Source organism: Solanum lycopersicum, chromosome 8, assembly GCF_036512215.1.
Source record: "Solanum lycopersicum chromosome 8, SLM_r2.1".
NCBI lineage: Eukaryota > Viridiplantae > Streptophyta > Magnoliopsida > Solanales > Solanaceae > Solanum > Solanum lycopersicum.
In genome coordinates, this window is record NC_090807.1 from 57,292,357 (window position 1) to 57,309,351 (window position 16,995).

At 31.3% G+C, this 16,995-nt stretch overlaps 1 protein-coding gene and 1 long non-coding RNA gene across 2 annotated transcripts; one reads left to right on the top strand and one right to left on the bottom strand.

Annotated features, from left to right (window-relative positions):
- Positions 1 to 236: 236 nt before the first annotated feature.
- Positions 237 to 6,268, bottom strand: LOC101261839 (potassium channel AKT1-like). Its single transcript, XM_010326811.4, has 12 exons — positions 5,948 to 6,268; positions 5,275 to 5,640; positions 4,879 to 4,936; positions 4,466 to 4,783; positions 3,577 to 3,822; positions 3,306 to 3,404; positions 2,938 to 2,970; positions 2,674 to 2,859; positions 2,062 to 2,256; positions 1,898 to 1,973; positions 976 to 1,557; positions 237 to 746 (listed from the first exon to the last, which is right to left on the bottom strand). The coding sequence occupies exons 1-12, from the start codon at positions 6,112 to 6,114 to the stop codon at positions 484 to 486; spliced, it is 2,589 nt and encodes an 862-aa protein (XP_010325113.1). The 5' UTR covers positions 6,115 to 6,268; the 3' UTR covers positions 237 to 483.
- Positions 6,269 to 11,533: 5,265 nt separating this feature from the next.
- LOC101262136 (uncharacterized) lies at positions 11,534 to 15,139 on the top strand. Its single transcript, XR_011211200.1, has 2 exons — positions 11,534 to 12,208; positions 14,658 to 15,139. It is a non-coding gene; the product is annotated as an uncharacterized lncRNA (long non-coding RNA).
- The last annotated feature ends 1,856 nt before the right edge of the window (positions 15,140 to 16,995 follow it).

Here is a 16,995-nt window from a genome sequence, read left to right on the forward strand (position 1 = left end):
TTGAAATGTTTTTTTTACAAAATATGTGAAATGGGGCAGGGCGGGGCAGGTTGAAAACAACAAAATTTAATTCGAAAGTTGAGTCCTCGATCGAGTGTTGGGGTCGAGTTACGTAGAGCGTCCCGAGTTAAGTATCACACCAAACACTCTATATCTTCATCCGTCACTTCAAATAATGGAGTAACTTTGATGTTATAGAAAATAGGTTATTCACAACCAAACACTGGTCGAGCATATATGAAATCAACCCAAAGTATTATTAGGTGCATAAGAATTCTAAATGATTTGAGGAGAAAATTTTATTATCTGGAAAGTAAAATTTATACATTTTCTCCCCTCTCACACACCCTCTGGTCCTTTTTCTTCCAACTTTCCAATGACTAAAATTTCTCTGTATTGCCTTGTTAGTGAAGTATCATCTACTATCCAAAATGACGAGCACAAAAATTTACAAGTAGTAATATGTATATGATTGAACGGTGTTTAATTTTCTGAAGTAGCAAGAATTAGATGATCTCCATCTCTTATCACTTCAATGTCCTCAATAAGTGCTCCATCTTCCGTTAGTACTTTCGCGAGAGAGATGCCAAATTTTTCAGCACCCATATCAAGTAGCTCTTTAATGGAATCTGGCAAAAGTACAGCCCTTTTACCTATATGAGCTTTCTCTAGACAACGGATGGTTATTCTGCTTGGAATTCTTGAATTGGCAATTTTAGTTGAAGAATAATCCGGGCCACCTCCCCCTGCCAAGTTTACAAAGTGCACAGTTAGTTCCTGGCAAAATATTATAAGATTCACAATAACTTTTAACAAATAAATCGTCCAATACTTTATCAAGACAAGACCTACTAGGAGGTAAAAGTGCACTTTTATAACTAAAAGACTATTTTGTAGCATAGATGTATATTGTAGAGTGACTTTGGAGGTGTACTTAAGAACTAGAGAGGCTTCAAAGTTTAAAGCTGAACTCACCTTCATGGTGTCTCTGGCGTGCAGCCACAAATCCTATCAGCGAATTCTGAAAGAAACTAGCCCTTCTCCTCAATCTGCCGTTGGAGGAGCCAGTTTCTCTAGCTGTTTCTTCAGGAATGAAGAGAGGAATCGCGGGATCGCTTTGATACTTCATAAGGTAGGGAGCACAAGGTGCTTCAGGAGGACACACGTTGGTTTCTTTACTAGCTGGTTGCATCAAGTTGAAAAGCTCCTTTATCTCTTTGTGGCCCTGAAATTCAGCCAATGCTCTTGGTGTCCAACCGTGAACGTCTGCTTTATCAATGTCAGCACCTTGTTCCAACAGGAATTTAACTATTTCCGCATTCTCCTCAGATATAGCAGTATGTAATGCTGTCGTGCCTAGGCTGTTAAGAAGGGTGACATCACCTCCATACTTGATGATCTCCTTAAGCAAGTCTAAGCTGCCTTGCTCCACTGCAAAGCTAGCAAACTGACCTACGTCTCCTGAAGATATTTTTGCACCATTGTCCACAAGCAATTTTATCACAGCTTCATGCTTCCCCACCATTGCATCCCACAATGGAACATTTCCTTCAGAATCTGCAATAACAAAAGTAGCTGTTTATCAGACAGAGAAGTACAGAATCTTGAATTTGGGATTGCAAATTTGGGAGTGACTGATGTTCTAATCACAACTAGTGCTAGTAGTTAATATTTACTATCAAGGGGGCAGATAAAACTAAGTTATTCTTGTTAAAAGGTTCAAAAAGAAATTGAAAACGCTAAGGATGAAACTGCCTCTTAGATAGATATTTAGTCGAGGTCATTGGAATAATTGAGAGCACACGCAAATTAATTGTATTTAACTTTGTTAACTAATGTGTGATTTTCCCAAAAGAACAGTATGTGATATTCTAAGGTATGGAAATGGAAAGAGTACCTTTTCTATTTGGATGTGCTCCAAAGTCGAGAAGTAGAAGAATACATTCAACACTTCCTTTTGAAGCAGCTATATGCTGCATCATAATATCCATATGATTTTCAACTTCAAACATAAATCTTATTTAGGTCAAGTGTTAATTGCAAAATAGGGAGGAGTCTTACCAACACTGTACGTCCACTGCTATCAGATTCATTAGGATCCATGCCCTTTTTTAGCAATTGGCGCAACAAAAGATCATCTCCTCTGTTTGCTGCAAAACATAAGCTAAGAGGCATGTCCATTCTTCCCTGAGTCAGCATATGTTCTATATCTGCTAATATTGCTGTCATCATCGGGTCCCTTCGCTCTTTCAAATGCTGCATCCAAGAAAATCATTGTTTAAAGCTAGAATAGCATCCACACATAAAAATATTACTGAAGGGTCATTTATTCTAGTTGAGAATAAAGCTCATATAGGTGAAAAAATCTTCGCCAAACCACTCCAGAAGGAAAATTTTACACTTGGGATTCCAAAAGAAAAAATTTTAAAGAATCGAACACAGAATGAAGAATAATGAAAATCATCGAATTTTATCCATAGCTGAGTATTATGATAGAATTCGGCATCATAATAGCATAACTGTATCAAAAGGACTGTACAATGGAAGGTTCAGAAAAAATGGATGTCAAATGTTTTCTATAGCCTTAGGAAATTACTACCTACCTGATTTCTACATTTATAAATATGGAATTATTTAGATAGTGCCTAAATAACATCAAAGGAGTTTATTCACCTGAAGGAGATTGTTCATGATTATTGTCCCGTCTCCTATATTTGTTTTAACGATGTTGAAGAATGAACTACGATCCAAGCGTAGCAGTTGGGATACTTTTTTGGTTCGAACATTAAAAAGTTGAGGCCTACAGCAAAGGACACCAACTTCTCCACAAACATCCCCCATCTTCAACTCGCCAACTACCTACACAAAATGATCCATTTAATAAGCATTTAAGCTCAGTATAACAGAATGTTTAAGTCCTACACTGGAGTAACTTACCTGATCCATTCCATTCTTGTGTGATACAAGATCCTACATGAACGAAAGATGTGATTATTAAGAGATCCAATTGCAGCAATTAAATCAATGAAGAAAAAATAGATCCTAACGTGTATTTAATAGCAAGAAGTTTGAAGATTTTGTGAGTAGTGTTAAAAAAAATCATTTTTCATAGAAAATAATCATTATTATGAATGCATAAGATATCACGGTTCCTTGACTTGAGAGTTTGGTTGTTGTGATAAATCAACAGCGATACGGAAAAAATGAGAGAATCATTAGTTCTTTTCCAAAGCATTCTTTTCCTTTGCTTTCCGCTCCTTCCCCAGAAAAAAAAGAAGAGTGGGAGAGCGAGAAGAGCTCCTTACCACTGCTCCAGCTACCAGAATGTACAAATCCGTCGGTGCTTCATTTTGCAAAATAACATCCTCTTTTGGAGGGAAATACTCGGCCTTCATCTCAGAAACCTGTATAGTATAAAAAGACCGAGAAGAAATCAAATCAGCTATTTGTATTACGGAAATTAGTGAAACAACTGAACAACATTTTGTTATAGACAAAAGTCTATTCACCAATAATATGAAATTTTATGAAACCTTAGGAGATCAATCAACAAAATTAAACACAGCTGGGAATTACCAGTTGAAAAAGTAAGTCATTTGATACCCCATGGAATAAGTACACCTTATCCACCAGTGGATAGAATAGATAATGAGAAATGCCAGATCGAATAGCTTTGGGTAGTGTTTCAAGAGTTTCTTGCTGCTGAAGACCTTCTGAATCTGTTCTGTGCCTCAAACGCAAGTGAGCTATCATCTGTTCTTCAAGGCGAACCGGCAGTTTATTCCTTTGTGCAAAGCTTGAGGCAGCTTGAATAGTATCCCTCTGAGCAGCGAAACAATCATCAGAGATAAATCCTTTAGAAAAAAATCAGAATTTTTCAGCAAGACACGACAGTATCACTGATATTCTAAAAAGATTTTCCAATTTATTAGTGGTACTTTTTTTTTGATGTCCGGGCCAGCTTTCGCACACCTCGACTAATTTCAGAGGATAGCTAGCACATCCCACCAGGTACCAGGTAATTCTATCCACCAAGGCTAGGACAAAAGGGAAGGATTAACTAGTGTTTTTTTGTCTCCGTTGGGAATTGAACTTGAGACCTTATGGTTTTTAACCACTTCATTGATCACTAGGCCACACCCTTGGGTTCCCAATTCATTTGTGATACTTGTGCTGGGATTTAGAATACTAGACCAAAAACTAAATATGTTGTAGAAAGAGAACTGATAACAATTTCATCATCTAATCCTATGCTAGATGCAACATTTGTGATGAGGTTTGAAGACTTAAAATTAGTAAATGACGAGATGAGATATGGGCACAGTGGTGAAATGATAGAACTATAAATATAGGTTAAATATAAATGATAAAATATTATGCAAATTGCATCTAAATGTCCTGAAAGGAAAAATACATAGTAATTTGAATTAAATCAATCAAAAAGTTAAAGAGAGAATCTACTCACGAACTTCCTAGTCTTACTGGTTCCATGAACAACCAAGTTGGTCATGTTTCCAATAAGATATGCAGTCAACCCGAGGTCGAATAACATGTAAAGCATGGTGAATATCATTTCCTCTGTAGCCACAGCATGCAAATCCCCATAGCCAGTTGTTGTAAGCGTCGTAATGGACCAATACATACACATTACATAGAGATCCGAGATGCTCCTGTCATGGTGATCTCCAATGGCAAGTGAAAGCCATGTTTTACTTCTGTCTTGTTTCCGAGCAGCAAGAAAGTAGTAGAAGCAGCCAGCACAATGAACAGCAAAAAGAGTCACCTGAAAAAAGAAAAAAAATACCCCAAAGTGTTTTATGGTAAATCACCATTGAGGTAATTTACAAGCAAATACCATTTATTGCTTGAAAGGCTTACACATATAAGCTTCAGTACGCGAACCCCAAAGTAACTGATCTTCCTGTTTTTCTCCAATCTATAGCAAAAGAACAGACTATTTATTTCAAAACATATCACTAAAGTAAGAGAACTATTATAATCCAGTAGACTTGAAACAGAACGATTCTATTCTTGCTTTTGATACTAATTCAAATTGAATTTCTGTTTCAGAAAAAGGGATAGCTATACTGATTCAATATACTCTAAAGACGCCCTCGATACAATATTGACAATCTCTCAAAGATGAAATTTCAGTTAATTGGCATTTACTGATCCTCATCTCAAGAAATTAAAACATATATGCATTTAGATTCAGAGAGTTATATGAATATACTAAAAGATGAGATCAGTAGTTCTGCTAATAAAGCATGTTACCTTGCAAACATGGCACTAACTCTTCTGAGACGCCAGAGACGAAGGATACTGAAGTATTCATATGATTGAAGAAAATAGGGCATTGATTTACGCATAAGTTCAGAAGGGATGGTGGATATAACATCAAACAAAAACCCGGATTTTGTGTACCTCAAAGCAATTCGCTTTGGGTCATCAATCATACTACAAGCTGACTTATCAAGATAAGCAACAAAGAATGTGAGGACAATGTCAATGGCAAAAAATGAATTGGCTATGTTGTCTAATATGGGAATAATTCCTCTAGGTCTGTCTAGAAATCCAAACTGAAAAGGTGACGCCCATGCTGTGTAGAATACAAGTAGCACCAAATAAGCATTCCAAGCCCTGCATCATAACCAAATCTGTTAATAAAAAGTCTAAAACCCAATAGCTGCCAAACCACACAAACAAAAGTAAACGGCATTAGTAGTGTATTTTTAGAGAATCCGAAAGCTATGTTGCTCGGACTCTTCATCCACACAGATGCCCAGCATGCATGAAAGTGAAAAGTGAAGAGTCCACGCAACCTAAACCCCATTCCAGAAGGATTTCGAACTTAAAAAGACCTCCAAACCCAACCCCAAAAAGGTCAAATTTTGTGCTGCATAAAACTTCTAAACAGCATATATATATATCGAATATATATGGATACCTGTAACGGGGATTTGAAGGGGAGATGATATAGGGACGGAGTTTTGTTTTGCAATTAGTATGGGCACCAAGAGAAGGAAGAATGGCACTAGTAATACTATAGTGAGAGCTTTTATCATCCATGGAATACGCTCTATCCATCTCCATCTCCTTCTCATCACACAACATTATGAATTTTGCCCGACCACCAATGGCCGCCGGACTCTGCCACCTTCTTCTTCTTCTCTCTCTTATAGATTAATATTCCCCTCATTTTTTATTCATTATTCAATTCCTACTATAAATATGTCCCATATATATATTAAGAGAAAGAAAATAATTTTTTTGTTTTTGTCTACAAAATGTGAGTTGAAATATTATTTTTATTTCGTCCCAGAGATTCTGTTACTATATAACTCTAAACCATTGGTTTGTCAGACAAAAAGTTCAAAAATGTCCTTTCATTGTAACCTATTAGAAACAGATTTAAAATAGCTCACAAACACACAAACTTGGTTTTTGCAATCAATTATGTCATTTAATTTTAAATATGCACAAACAGATATTTAAATTTATACAAAATTGAACAATTTTAACATATATGTTCCGCATGACAATGTCATATAGGACGAATGTGTTTTTTTGTTCAATGTTATAAAAGTTTAAATTTCTAGTGTCTACCAAAATTAAAGATCATAATTGATAATTGAAACCAAGTTAAGAGTTATGTTTATGTATTACGCCTTTAATATATTATTATTTGTTTTTAATCTCAAAAATATATTTTTGTTGACAGAAATCTGACATGAAATTTAACTAAACAAATGATCCACATAATTTTTTTATCAAATAAAAAGACCCAACACCCAAATTTAATACTCATATTTGGAACATGACTTTTAAGATTATGGAGTCCTATTCTCTTGGCTTATGCAATTGCATATATCATGATCACTGACTAATTAAGATTATAGGAGTCCTATTCTCTTGGTTTTTGGCTTTGGCTTCTGCAATTGCAAATAGTACTTTTGAGTTTAATGAAACATTAATGATATTTTTAAATCAATAAATAGAAGTGAATATTTTAAAATTATTTTTACTATCTTAAAGGTATTTTTAAGCTTTTTCCCAACTTGCAGCTGATGCTTATTAGTAATGCGAATACATATAATCAATTTTTTGTCCTTATAGTATTATATTAGATAGATAAAATCTTTTACCAATAAGATTGTCTTGGTCTTTTTTGAGAGTTAATTTTGTATTTATGTTATTAATATCTGTTGTTTTCCTTGAATAATTATTTCTTGGAGAATTGATTAGCCAAACTTCTTCTATAGGACTTTCTTGCAAGTCAAGACTTTAAACTTGCCTTTTTCTTGTCATATTTTGATAAATGTAGCTATTTGTTATTTTTTTTCAAATAATATTATGATGATGTTAGTTTGTATATATTTTTTACTATTTTTAATTTATGTCTTATTATTATTATTGTAATTTAAATCAAAATCAATCAAATTCGTAGATTTTAAAGCTAGTAAAATCGAACTAAATATAATTATATATTTATCTATTTAACTGCTTTTGCTTTTGATTTAGTTGTTTGGTTTTTACCAAACATAAATATATATTCTTCCTTTCCTTTTCCACTACTATTTCTTGACACCAAACGAAATAATAAAGTAATAAAAGAATTATTTGGTAAATGTAATATCATTTGATTAAATTATTTTCATAATAAGTTAAACATATTTAACTATATATATAGTATCTTAATTAGAACCGAAGGCTTTTCATCTTTCTCAACGAGCAACTAAAATATTCTGTAAAGATGAAAAATATCATAAGGATATTCTTTAAATCTATAATTTATAATTTTATTTTAAAAAAGAGGGTGATTCTTTTGTTTTAGAAAGATTTTGGTTGAGGAATTTGGAAGATGGAAGAATTACACTTTAAAAAAAAACCGTGAATTACACGAGGATTTTCTTGAAGATCAATATGAAAAGTCGCAGGGAACTTATTTCCTGCAAAATTTCATACTAATTCCAAAAAAATCCACATGTAATTCAGAGTTTTCTTATAATGTAAGTAGCGATTTATATTAGCTTATTTTTAGGTTCATTCATGTACTAAAGCATTAAACTCTATTTTATATCAATAAAATCACTCAATTTAATTAAGCATTTGTATCAATAAAATCACTTAACTTAATTTATCATTAAAAAAGTTAACATAAATAAATAAATTATCTTTATATCATGTAAATATGAACCTACATAAATAAATAAAATTTAAAAAAACATCAACGTTTTGTATAAACAATTTAATTAGTGAAAATTATATTACGATATTATTATATAATTATGAAATGCATTATGATGAGCGTTTTCCCAGGAAAAAAAAAGAGCGCGATGGAAAAAAGTCAAAAACCCGTAAAAGATTGCCATGATAAATAATACATCATTTTTATCATATAAAAAAATAATATAATCGTTGGCTTAAATACGAGAAGTATTAAATTGCTGCAAGTCATTGAATTATTATTAAAAATTTTAACGTCTTGTAAAAAAATTGTTGCAATCATTAAGCCTATGATAATAATCAATAATATTTGTTAGTAGGATAACGTCCATCATGATACGTCTTAAATTTTAAATTTGAGTTTGCATAAGTAAATATTTGTTAAATTATTAGTAAAACTTTTTGATGAATTTTTTTGTTTTATTATTTCTGGAGTTAATATTTATATATTTATTTCTGGAGTTATTATTTATATATTTATAGAGTTTAATGACTTTATTAGATAAATTCTTAACTCAGTGGTCTTTTCAGATATTAGTTTCTCATTTTTTAGGTCAAAAAAGTTTTAAAACAACTCTAAAGATAAAGGGATAATGCCCAAGTACCCCTCAACCTATGCCCGAAATTTCAGAGACACACTTATATTATACTAAGGTCCTATTACCCCTGAACTTATATTATTAATAATTTTTTATCCCTTTTTAGCTTACGTGGCACTATCTTGTGGGCCCAACGATGGTTGACTTTTTTTTTGAACTATTGCCACGTAGGCTAAAAAGGGGTAGAAAATTACATATAAAAGAAGTTCAGGGGGGTTATAGGACCTTAGTATAGTATAAGTGTGTCTCTGGGATTTCGGGCATAAATTGAGGGAATACTTGGGTATTTTTTCAAAAATAAAAGTAGTATAGTCTCGTCTATTTATGACTTTTAACTTATAAATAAATTTTCATAAGCACATCAAAATTAACATGCCTGAAGAAAAAGAGGTACATCAGAAATGCACTTCTTCTTTCCTTATCTTACCTTTTATTTTTCTTTAGATTTTCTATTTAGTGTTAGCGTAAATATTGAAATTGCGACTAAATTCAAATATTGTATTATAGGATTCACTAAAAAATGACGCCCTGAACATGTTCAAGGCCATATTTAGCAAAACATGATCGAATGATTATATTAAGTAATAATTGAAATTTAAATTGTTTTGAATAAAAAATTTCATATTTTTAACACTCCAATTTTTTATCAAAGTAAGTTATTAATAAAATTAATTTACCAAGATAATATGATTTTTTTTGAAATTTTATAAAACTTATAATGTAGTTCTCATTTTAGGTAATATTTTATTCAAATAAAATCAATGACAAAAAGACAAAAATCTGATAGAGTAAAGAGACATAAAACTTTATTGACAGTAATGTTTTATAATTCGTTACTCTGAAGTAAGACTGACAAACGGACAGGACCGGGTCAACAGGACCGGTTTTATCGGTAACCGGACCGGTACCGGTTTTTTCTTACCGATACCGGATTTTACCAGACCGGTTTTACCGGAAAAGTCTCCCTGTTCCGCCTGTCCGTTAGTAACCGGTTTGGAACCGGGTCTTACCGGTTTTTCCATTTTTTTAAATTATTTTAATTATTATATAATATTATATATTTATATTAAATATTCAATTGAAAACTTTAAAGTTTATATAAGTTTGAAATTAAATTTATACTTTAAAGTTTATATTGAATTTAAAGTTTCAAATTGAATTTAAAGTTTTATATTAAATTTAAAGTTTTTTAAACTTTATATTGAATTTAAAGTTTGAAATTACATTTAAACTTTAAAGTTTATATTGAATTTAAAGTTTTAACGAAAGCCGGATTTGATAGATGCCGATTATAGCTTCCAAAATTCAAACTTCAACTCAATATCACAATATAATAATTAATAATTTATGAGAGATTTATAATTGAGAGTTTGAGACTTTGAGAGATTGTATAAGATTATATAAGTATTGAATTTGTGATTTAAAATGGAAAAAAATGGTATATTTATAGTGTAAATGGGTTAGAAGGGGGTGGGGGGTCATATTTGACCGTTTTGGGCCCCAGCTCAACGGCTAGAAGGGCCCAACGGTCATATAAAATATAAAACGGTAACATTAAAAATATAAAAAAAAAATAAAAAAACCCGGCTAAACCGGTCCTTACCGGATTGGACCGGACTGGAACTGGTTCTTACCGAACCGGTTTAACCAGATGAAAAACCAGGAACTGGTCCGGTACCCGGTCCTGTATACTAAAAGACCGGTTCCTTACCGGTTCAACCGGTACCGGACGGATCGGTACGGGAACCGGACCGGCCAAAAACCTATCCGTTTGCCAGCCTTACTCTGAAGCATGTTTTACAGCTAAAATGTGACTCACAATAACATTTCTATTGAATGGTTGAAAATTGAAATTCAATTTTATACATGCCTCATTCATTATTTAAATTTCCACTATTCAAATGGATAGATATATTTTTTTTCATACCTTCACTTGAAATATATATGATTTTCTTTTTTCTTTCTATTTTATACATAGACAATACTTTTTTAAACAAAAAAAAAAATGAGGAAGACTTCGAACAAATCGGAGCTTATCTTGTATCATTTCAATTTCAATGTTTGTGAATAAATCATATGAGATATCATCTTCTAGCCTAAATAATCATCTCTTCCAAGTGTTAGACCAATCAATTTCTTATGATTATTAAATACTAGACTATCAATAAAAAGCTATTGAATTAAATTGATGCAATAAGTAAGTAAAACAACTATCAAAAAAATAATTTAATTGATATTGTAGAAAATCCCTCCTCATTCTCTTTTTCCTTGCAAAAGTATACTTTATATATATATATATATATATATATTAAATGAGGAATGTACGAGATTGAATTTTAATTTTTTATTTCAGAGAAACGTTACGGTGAGTCACGTTTTTTTAACTGTAAAAAGTGTCTCAGAGTAACGAAATATAAAACGTTACTGACAATAATGTTTTATGTCTTTTTATTATTAAATTTTTTTAAACAAAATATTACCTAATTTTGTAAAATTTAAAAAAAATATATTATTTTAATAAATTAATTTCAATAATGATAAAAAATCGATAACACTCTATTTAATTTTAAGCATATGCTGTACAATTTATATTAGAGAAAATTTAGAAAATGTAATGAATAAAAGTGTCTAAAGCAAAATTACTGATGGGACCTATACATGTTGCTTGTCTCACCCAAAGTTAAAAAAAAAAAAAAAAAGTGAACTCAATTCCATAAGTAATGAAGTAGAAGAAAAACTTAAGCCACGCTTCTTCCACTACCCTTTATACACACAACACACGCCTTGTACAATTCCTTTCATCTAAAAAAAAAAAAAAATTCTCAGATCTCTCATACAGAATAAGAAAAGAAATAAAGGTGAGATAATGCTAAAGAGGCAAGATACATTAGCGGCATCAGGTCGCCGGCAAAGGACACCGCGGAGTGGAGAAAATCAGCATGTTGTGAAGTCTACTGGTTGCATGTCAGGCATTATTCAACTAATTTCCAAATACCAAAAAAAGACGAAACGCATTACTTCTGGAATCAGAAAACAAGGTAAAGTAGTAGTTGTACTTGGGGAAAATGAAAAAAATGATGAAGTAAAGGTAAGAAGCCCAAAAATCGAAGCAGATAAAAAGGAGCGGCCAGTAGCGTTAGTGGCGCGGCTGATGGGGTTGGAGGAGATAAAGTGCCTTCCGAGTCCTAATAGGAAGGCGAGTGCAGAAGAGGTAAAGAGAAGGAAGCTTCTAGAAGACTTGGGCAAGTGCAATGACGATTTAGAGTCTGTTCGCCAGATTCTAAACTCACTAAAAAGGGATAAGCAAATTGGCGATGCAGTCAAGCCGCCGACTCCATTAACATACTGCAACAAAATCGCTAAACCTAAACACAATCATAATGGTCAGTTTTCTTCATCCACTTTTTACAATAATTTTGCATTTGTTTTATTTTTTGGCATATTTCTTCGAATCGACAAAAATCTCATATTAATAGTTAATGATATGATTATTCAGATTTCGGCAATTGTTCTTTCTTTGAACTAGTTTTGAGAGTGTTAGTTAGATCCGTATGATAGCATTTGTGGTGAAGTCAAAATTTTCGAGGTTCAAAATATGTAGAAATAGACACACAAAAAACAGATTAGGTTCAATATCTACTATACATATGAAAAAAATTATTTATTAATCGTGTATAAATAATATAATTTTTCATCAAAAAGGATTTGGATGAACCCTTAGTGGCTTTACCCTAATCATAGCACGACCCATTTCATCCAATATTGAGGCCCAAAAATGAAATTAGTGATTTCCCAACAATACTCCTCTTTCTGATTTAATTTTTGAGTCTAATTTTACATGTCCATTTTCACTATTTCTAATAATTGACGTTATAGTCTTCATCTTTTTATACATATATATGTGTTAAAAATATATATCGGTAACTAAAGTGAAAATTTTAACATACCCCCGAAAAAATGAGTATTCCTTTTACTTTTAAGTGAAAAAGGAATATTCTCACCTTAAACATTTTCAAAAAGAAACTATAACAAATAAAATATATAGAAGTATAAACTATTTTACTTAAAAGCAATAACCACCTAAGCAATTGATAGGCATGAGAAGTATTCATTTTTAATCAATTCTTAAATGTTTGGAATTTAAGAACTGGTGATAAAATTACGTACCTTTAATAAGAAACTCTTTAATTTACTTTTAAAGTAGAGACAATTAATTGCTATCATGTTTAACGATGGCGTAGATTTTATAGTGCTAAAGTAACGGAATGAATAATGATATGAAGACGAGCATGGACCATTTTCATCATTACTAGTATTACTTTTGGCATTTAAAGGAAAACTTTCACTAGAAAAAAGAAAATAAAAGTTAAAACTAACTATTGTTTTATTATTGTATATTATTGAAAACTTTGTTGAATTATTTAAGATATGATATATTAATGTATTATTTAATTTGATCTTGTTTTAACATTTCTATTTTTCAATTTTTGAATTTGGATAAATAGACACTTAGATAATGAGTGTGTCTATTTGTTCAATTCTGTATAAATTTAAGTATCTACTATATACATCTAAAGTTAAAGAAAATAAATATAAATTTAAAATAAATGAAATGACATATTTATGTGTTATATTATTATATAATTGTATATTACTTACCAAAAAATTAACCATGAAAACAATAAACAGGAAAAAATTGTATCTTTTGGTAACGGTCTCCAGATCTATGCATGGAATCTTTTGCTAAAAGCTTCATTTGTTTGCCTCCACATAATAATATTAATAATAATTAGTCATGATTTGGTCAGAAAATGATGAAAAAGTGAAAATATGAAAAAGACATTCTACCCAAAAATATGAAAGTAAAAAAGCAAAAGTCTTATAGGTCCACTCTGCACTGTCTACCCACACTTTTTTTGTTGTTCATGTTTTTATTAATAACATGATTTATGATAAGATGAGATTAGGGGTATAATAACTGCTCTTTGAGACATGGATCGTTATATTTATTTGATAAATTTTATTGTATCGTATTGTTGATGGATTTAGACAAGGGTGAAGGTAGACGGATTAAGGGTGGAATTAAGAAAGTATAATCTTTGGAGAAATACATGCGCAAGTAAATTCTTTTAAAATATATAAGAGTAGTTGATTATACTATGATAGGGGAGAAAATCTTAATGAAGATATTGAGTCCCAATGGGGATGTATATGATGGGGGGAGGGATCGAGGTGAACAATTGGGATGATTTTTTATGGATAACTTTCGAATAAGATATGTTTATGAAACTTTAGACAAATTTCATATCACAAACAGAAAGAAAAATGAAGTGTTAAAAGTACTAAGTTTACATGAATGCATGGTACATACAATTTTGGACTCATGATGGTCAAACCCTGTGGATAAATCTGTATGTTTGTTAGCAAAATTCAATCTTTGACAATTGAAATATGTTTGGATCGTGACAAATATGATATCAAAGTTTATGGGATTCCCTTAGTACGATGGCGGGGAAATCTTTGTAAAGCGATGAGTCCCAAGTGGGGTGTTTGTATGTAGTGCCACTAATTAGCCATGTGCTGGCTAATGAGAGTGCCCCAAGATCGACTGACATGTTTTGAGGCTGACAAACTTTTAAAAACTAGGTGCATTCGACATCTTAGACAAATTCTATATACAATGGGACAAAAAGAGCGAATTCAATATATGTAAACTATGATGCACGTAAACACATGATCTTTCTGTAAAACTAGATATTTTATGTCTTAAATATATGATAAAAAATTTTTGTTCTCCAAAAAGTAATTTTTGTATTTTCTTTGTTTTTGAAGGTCATATTACACAACAAAGGATCAAGAGGCTAGAATCATACGAACCAATTGATAAATTTACAAATAATGCACCATTATTATATCACATGAAGCCAAAGTCATGCAGCAAAGGCATGATTCAAAGTGTGGAGGAAGTGTGGAATGAGAATGAATGGGGAGAAAAGAGAGAAGCAGGGAAAATAGGACTAATATTACAAGATCAAATTTACAGGGACTTAATTGAAGAGCTTCTCAAAGAAATGAATCTACTAATTTCCTTTCGTTCTTTACCCTTCTTAGCATGTAAGAAAAGGCTTTTCTTTTAAATATCTCATATTATTTCTGGGTTTTTTTTGTCCTTTTATATATATAGATTGAGATAGGTGATCTTTGTTGCTACTATACTTACAGTAAGAGACTGAGAAAAAAGATTTGGCTTATTATTATTTTGGTTTGCACCATTTATTTTCTATATGATATACAATATCATTAGTTGTCTACTATATATGTCTATTTTTGTTAGTCTTGATGTTTGTATGTGTGATGAAGGACATTTGATGATGAATTTATGGGCAAAATTAAGGACTGGTTATCAATATTTCCCTATTGAATTTAGTCAGAAAGCCTAAGCTATTTGAATCCATGAGTAAATTAATAAGAAATCAAGGACGAGAAGCTACCATAATTCAACCAATTAAGAAATTACACTAAACAAAACAAAGTGTTTTTCTTTCCCCACCTTCTCTCACACAAAGTCATTATTTCTACTAAATATATATTAAAAAAACTATTAAACATTTCATATATAAAATTGTGGACAAAATTATTGAATTTTTGACCAAAATAATTTATTATTTAAATCAATTTACGACAGTAATATATATTTTAATACTTTACAAAATTAGTATAAACATTATTGATACTAACGTATTAGATCATGTTTTAATTCTGCTAAGGAACGGACCAAAACTAACGGGGGACAGTGGTGTTAAAGTTGAAATACGTTACTACAAGTAACGTTTAGAGTTTAAGTCGAAATATGTTACAGCTGGTAATGTTTTAAAATTATTATACTAAAACCCGTTTTGATCTTTTTATCTTAAATCCAATTTACCCATTAGCCGTACTTCCCTCATCTTATAACCTCAGCCCAATTTCATACTTCTTCCCCTTCTTTCCCTCGCCAAGAGAGCATATGCACATTGTTGTTTCGATTCTCATCATTTGCATTGCCGGAAAAGGATATTCACGATATTTCAGCGCCATAAGTATTTCAAGAGGTAATTTCTTTGCTTAAGGTTTGATTTTTTTTTACGAATGAATTAAATTGTAAGTAAGATTCTATCTTATATAAATTGAAGAACCCGCCAACCAACACATGTTGGATTCCAACATAAGTTGTTATATGGTTACTTGTTTTGTTTAATTCAATTTAAGGATTCATTTTATGGCCACTAAACTCAGATTTGTTATTTAAAAGTCGTAACAATCGTATATTATTGAGGAATTGATAAATTGAGTAGCAGTGCATTGTAAAGAAGAGCTATAGTCATTGTTACATTGTCTTTTAGATTACTATATGTTTGCTAGTTAGTTACATAACATAATTAGTTTGTTAACCTAAATTAAGTGAGCTCATTAGTTGATTAGCTTTGATTATTGTAATTATCTCTTTAGTCAATATATAAATAGCCTAGTGTACATATGTAAACATACAATGAAAATATCTAATAATAGTCATTTATATTCTTTTCTGTAATTCCTGAAATTTGCCTCATCTCTCCAAACAATTCACTGCAAATTTCAATGCTTAACATACATCAAGAAAATAATATACTCGAGTTCTATTGTTGCTTAGTGTAGTTTAAGATGGTTTGTCTTATATCAATACACTTCTAAATTAAAGAGATGAGTGTAAAACTTTTAAATGTGATTTCGTAACTTTATCTCACTTTTGAAGTGTGCTGCCAAGAAAACATTACATAATAGTTCGGGCTAACATTTAAGTTTACTTTCATGTATATTTCGTAGGTATTAATTTTATGGCTAATAATATTGAATACAAGTTGGATCCCAGTCTATTGGAATCGAATGTATTAATAGGACAACTTACTCATAAATCACAATATATATGCGAAGGAAATGTTAATATGATTCTTAATACAAGGAAAAAAGATTGAAATTTTTGGAAACTAATAGAGAAATATCACATCCATCCACGAGTTCTTGAAGTAATTAGATTATCTGGATTATATGGTGTTTACAAATCTAATCAGCCTGCTATTAACCATAGTTTGATCACTGCACTAGTTGAGCGGTGGCGTCCCGAAACTCATACTTTTCACTTTAGAACAGGCGA

Excerpts from the sequence above, each read along its gene's own strand:
- LOC101261839 (XM_010326811.4), bottom strand. The coding sequence starts at position 6,114 with ATGTTGTGTGATGAGAAGGAGATGGAGATGGATAGAGCGTATTCCATG. Across the intron at positions 2,860-2,937 it reads ACAAGAATGGAATGGATCAG|GTAGTTGGCGAGTTGAAGAT; the intron begins GTAAGTTACTCC and ends CATTTTGTGTAG. Across the intron at positions 1,558-1,897 it reads AGCACATCCAAATAGAAAAG|ATTCTGAAGGAAATGTTCCA; the intron begins GTACTCTTTCCA and ends TTGTTATTGCAG.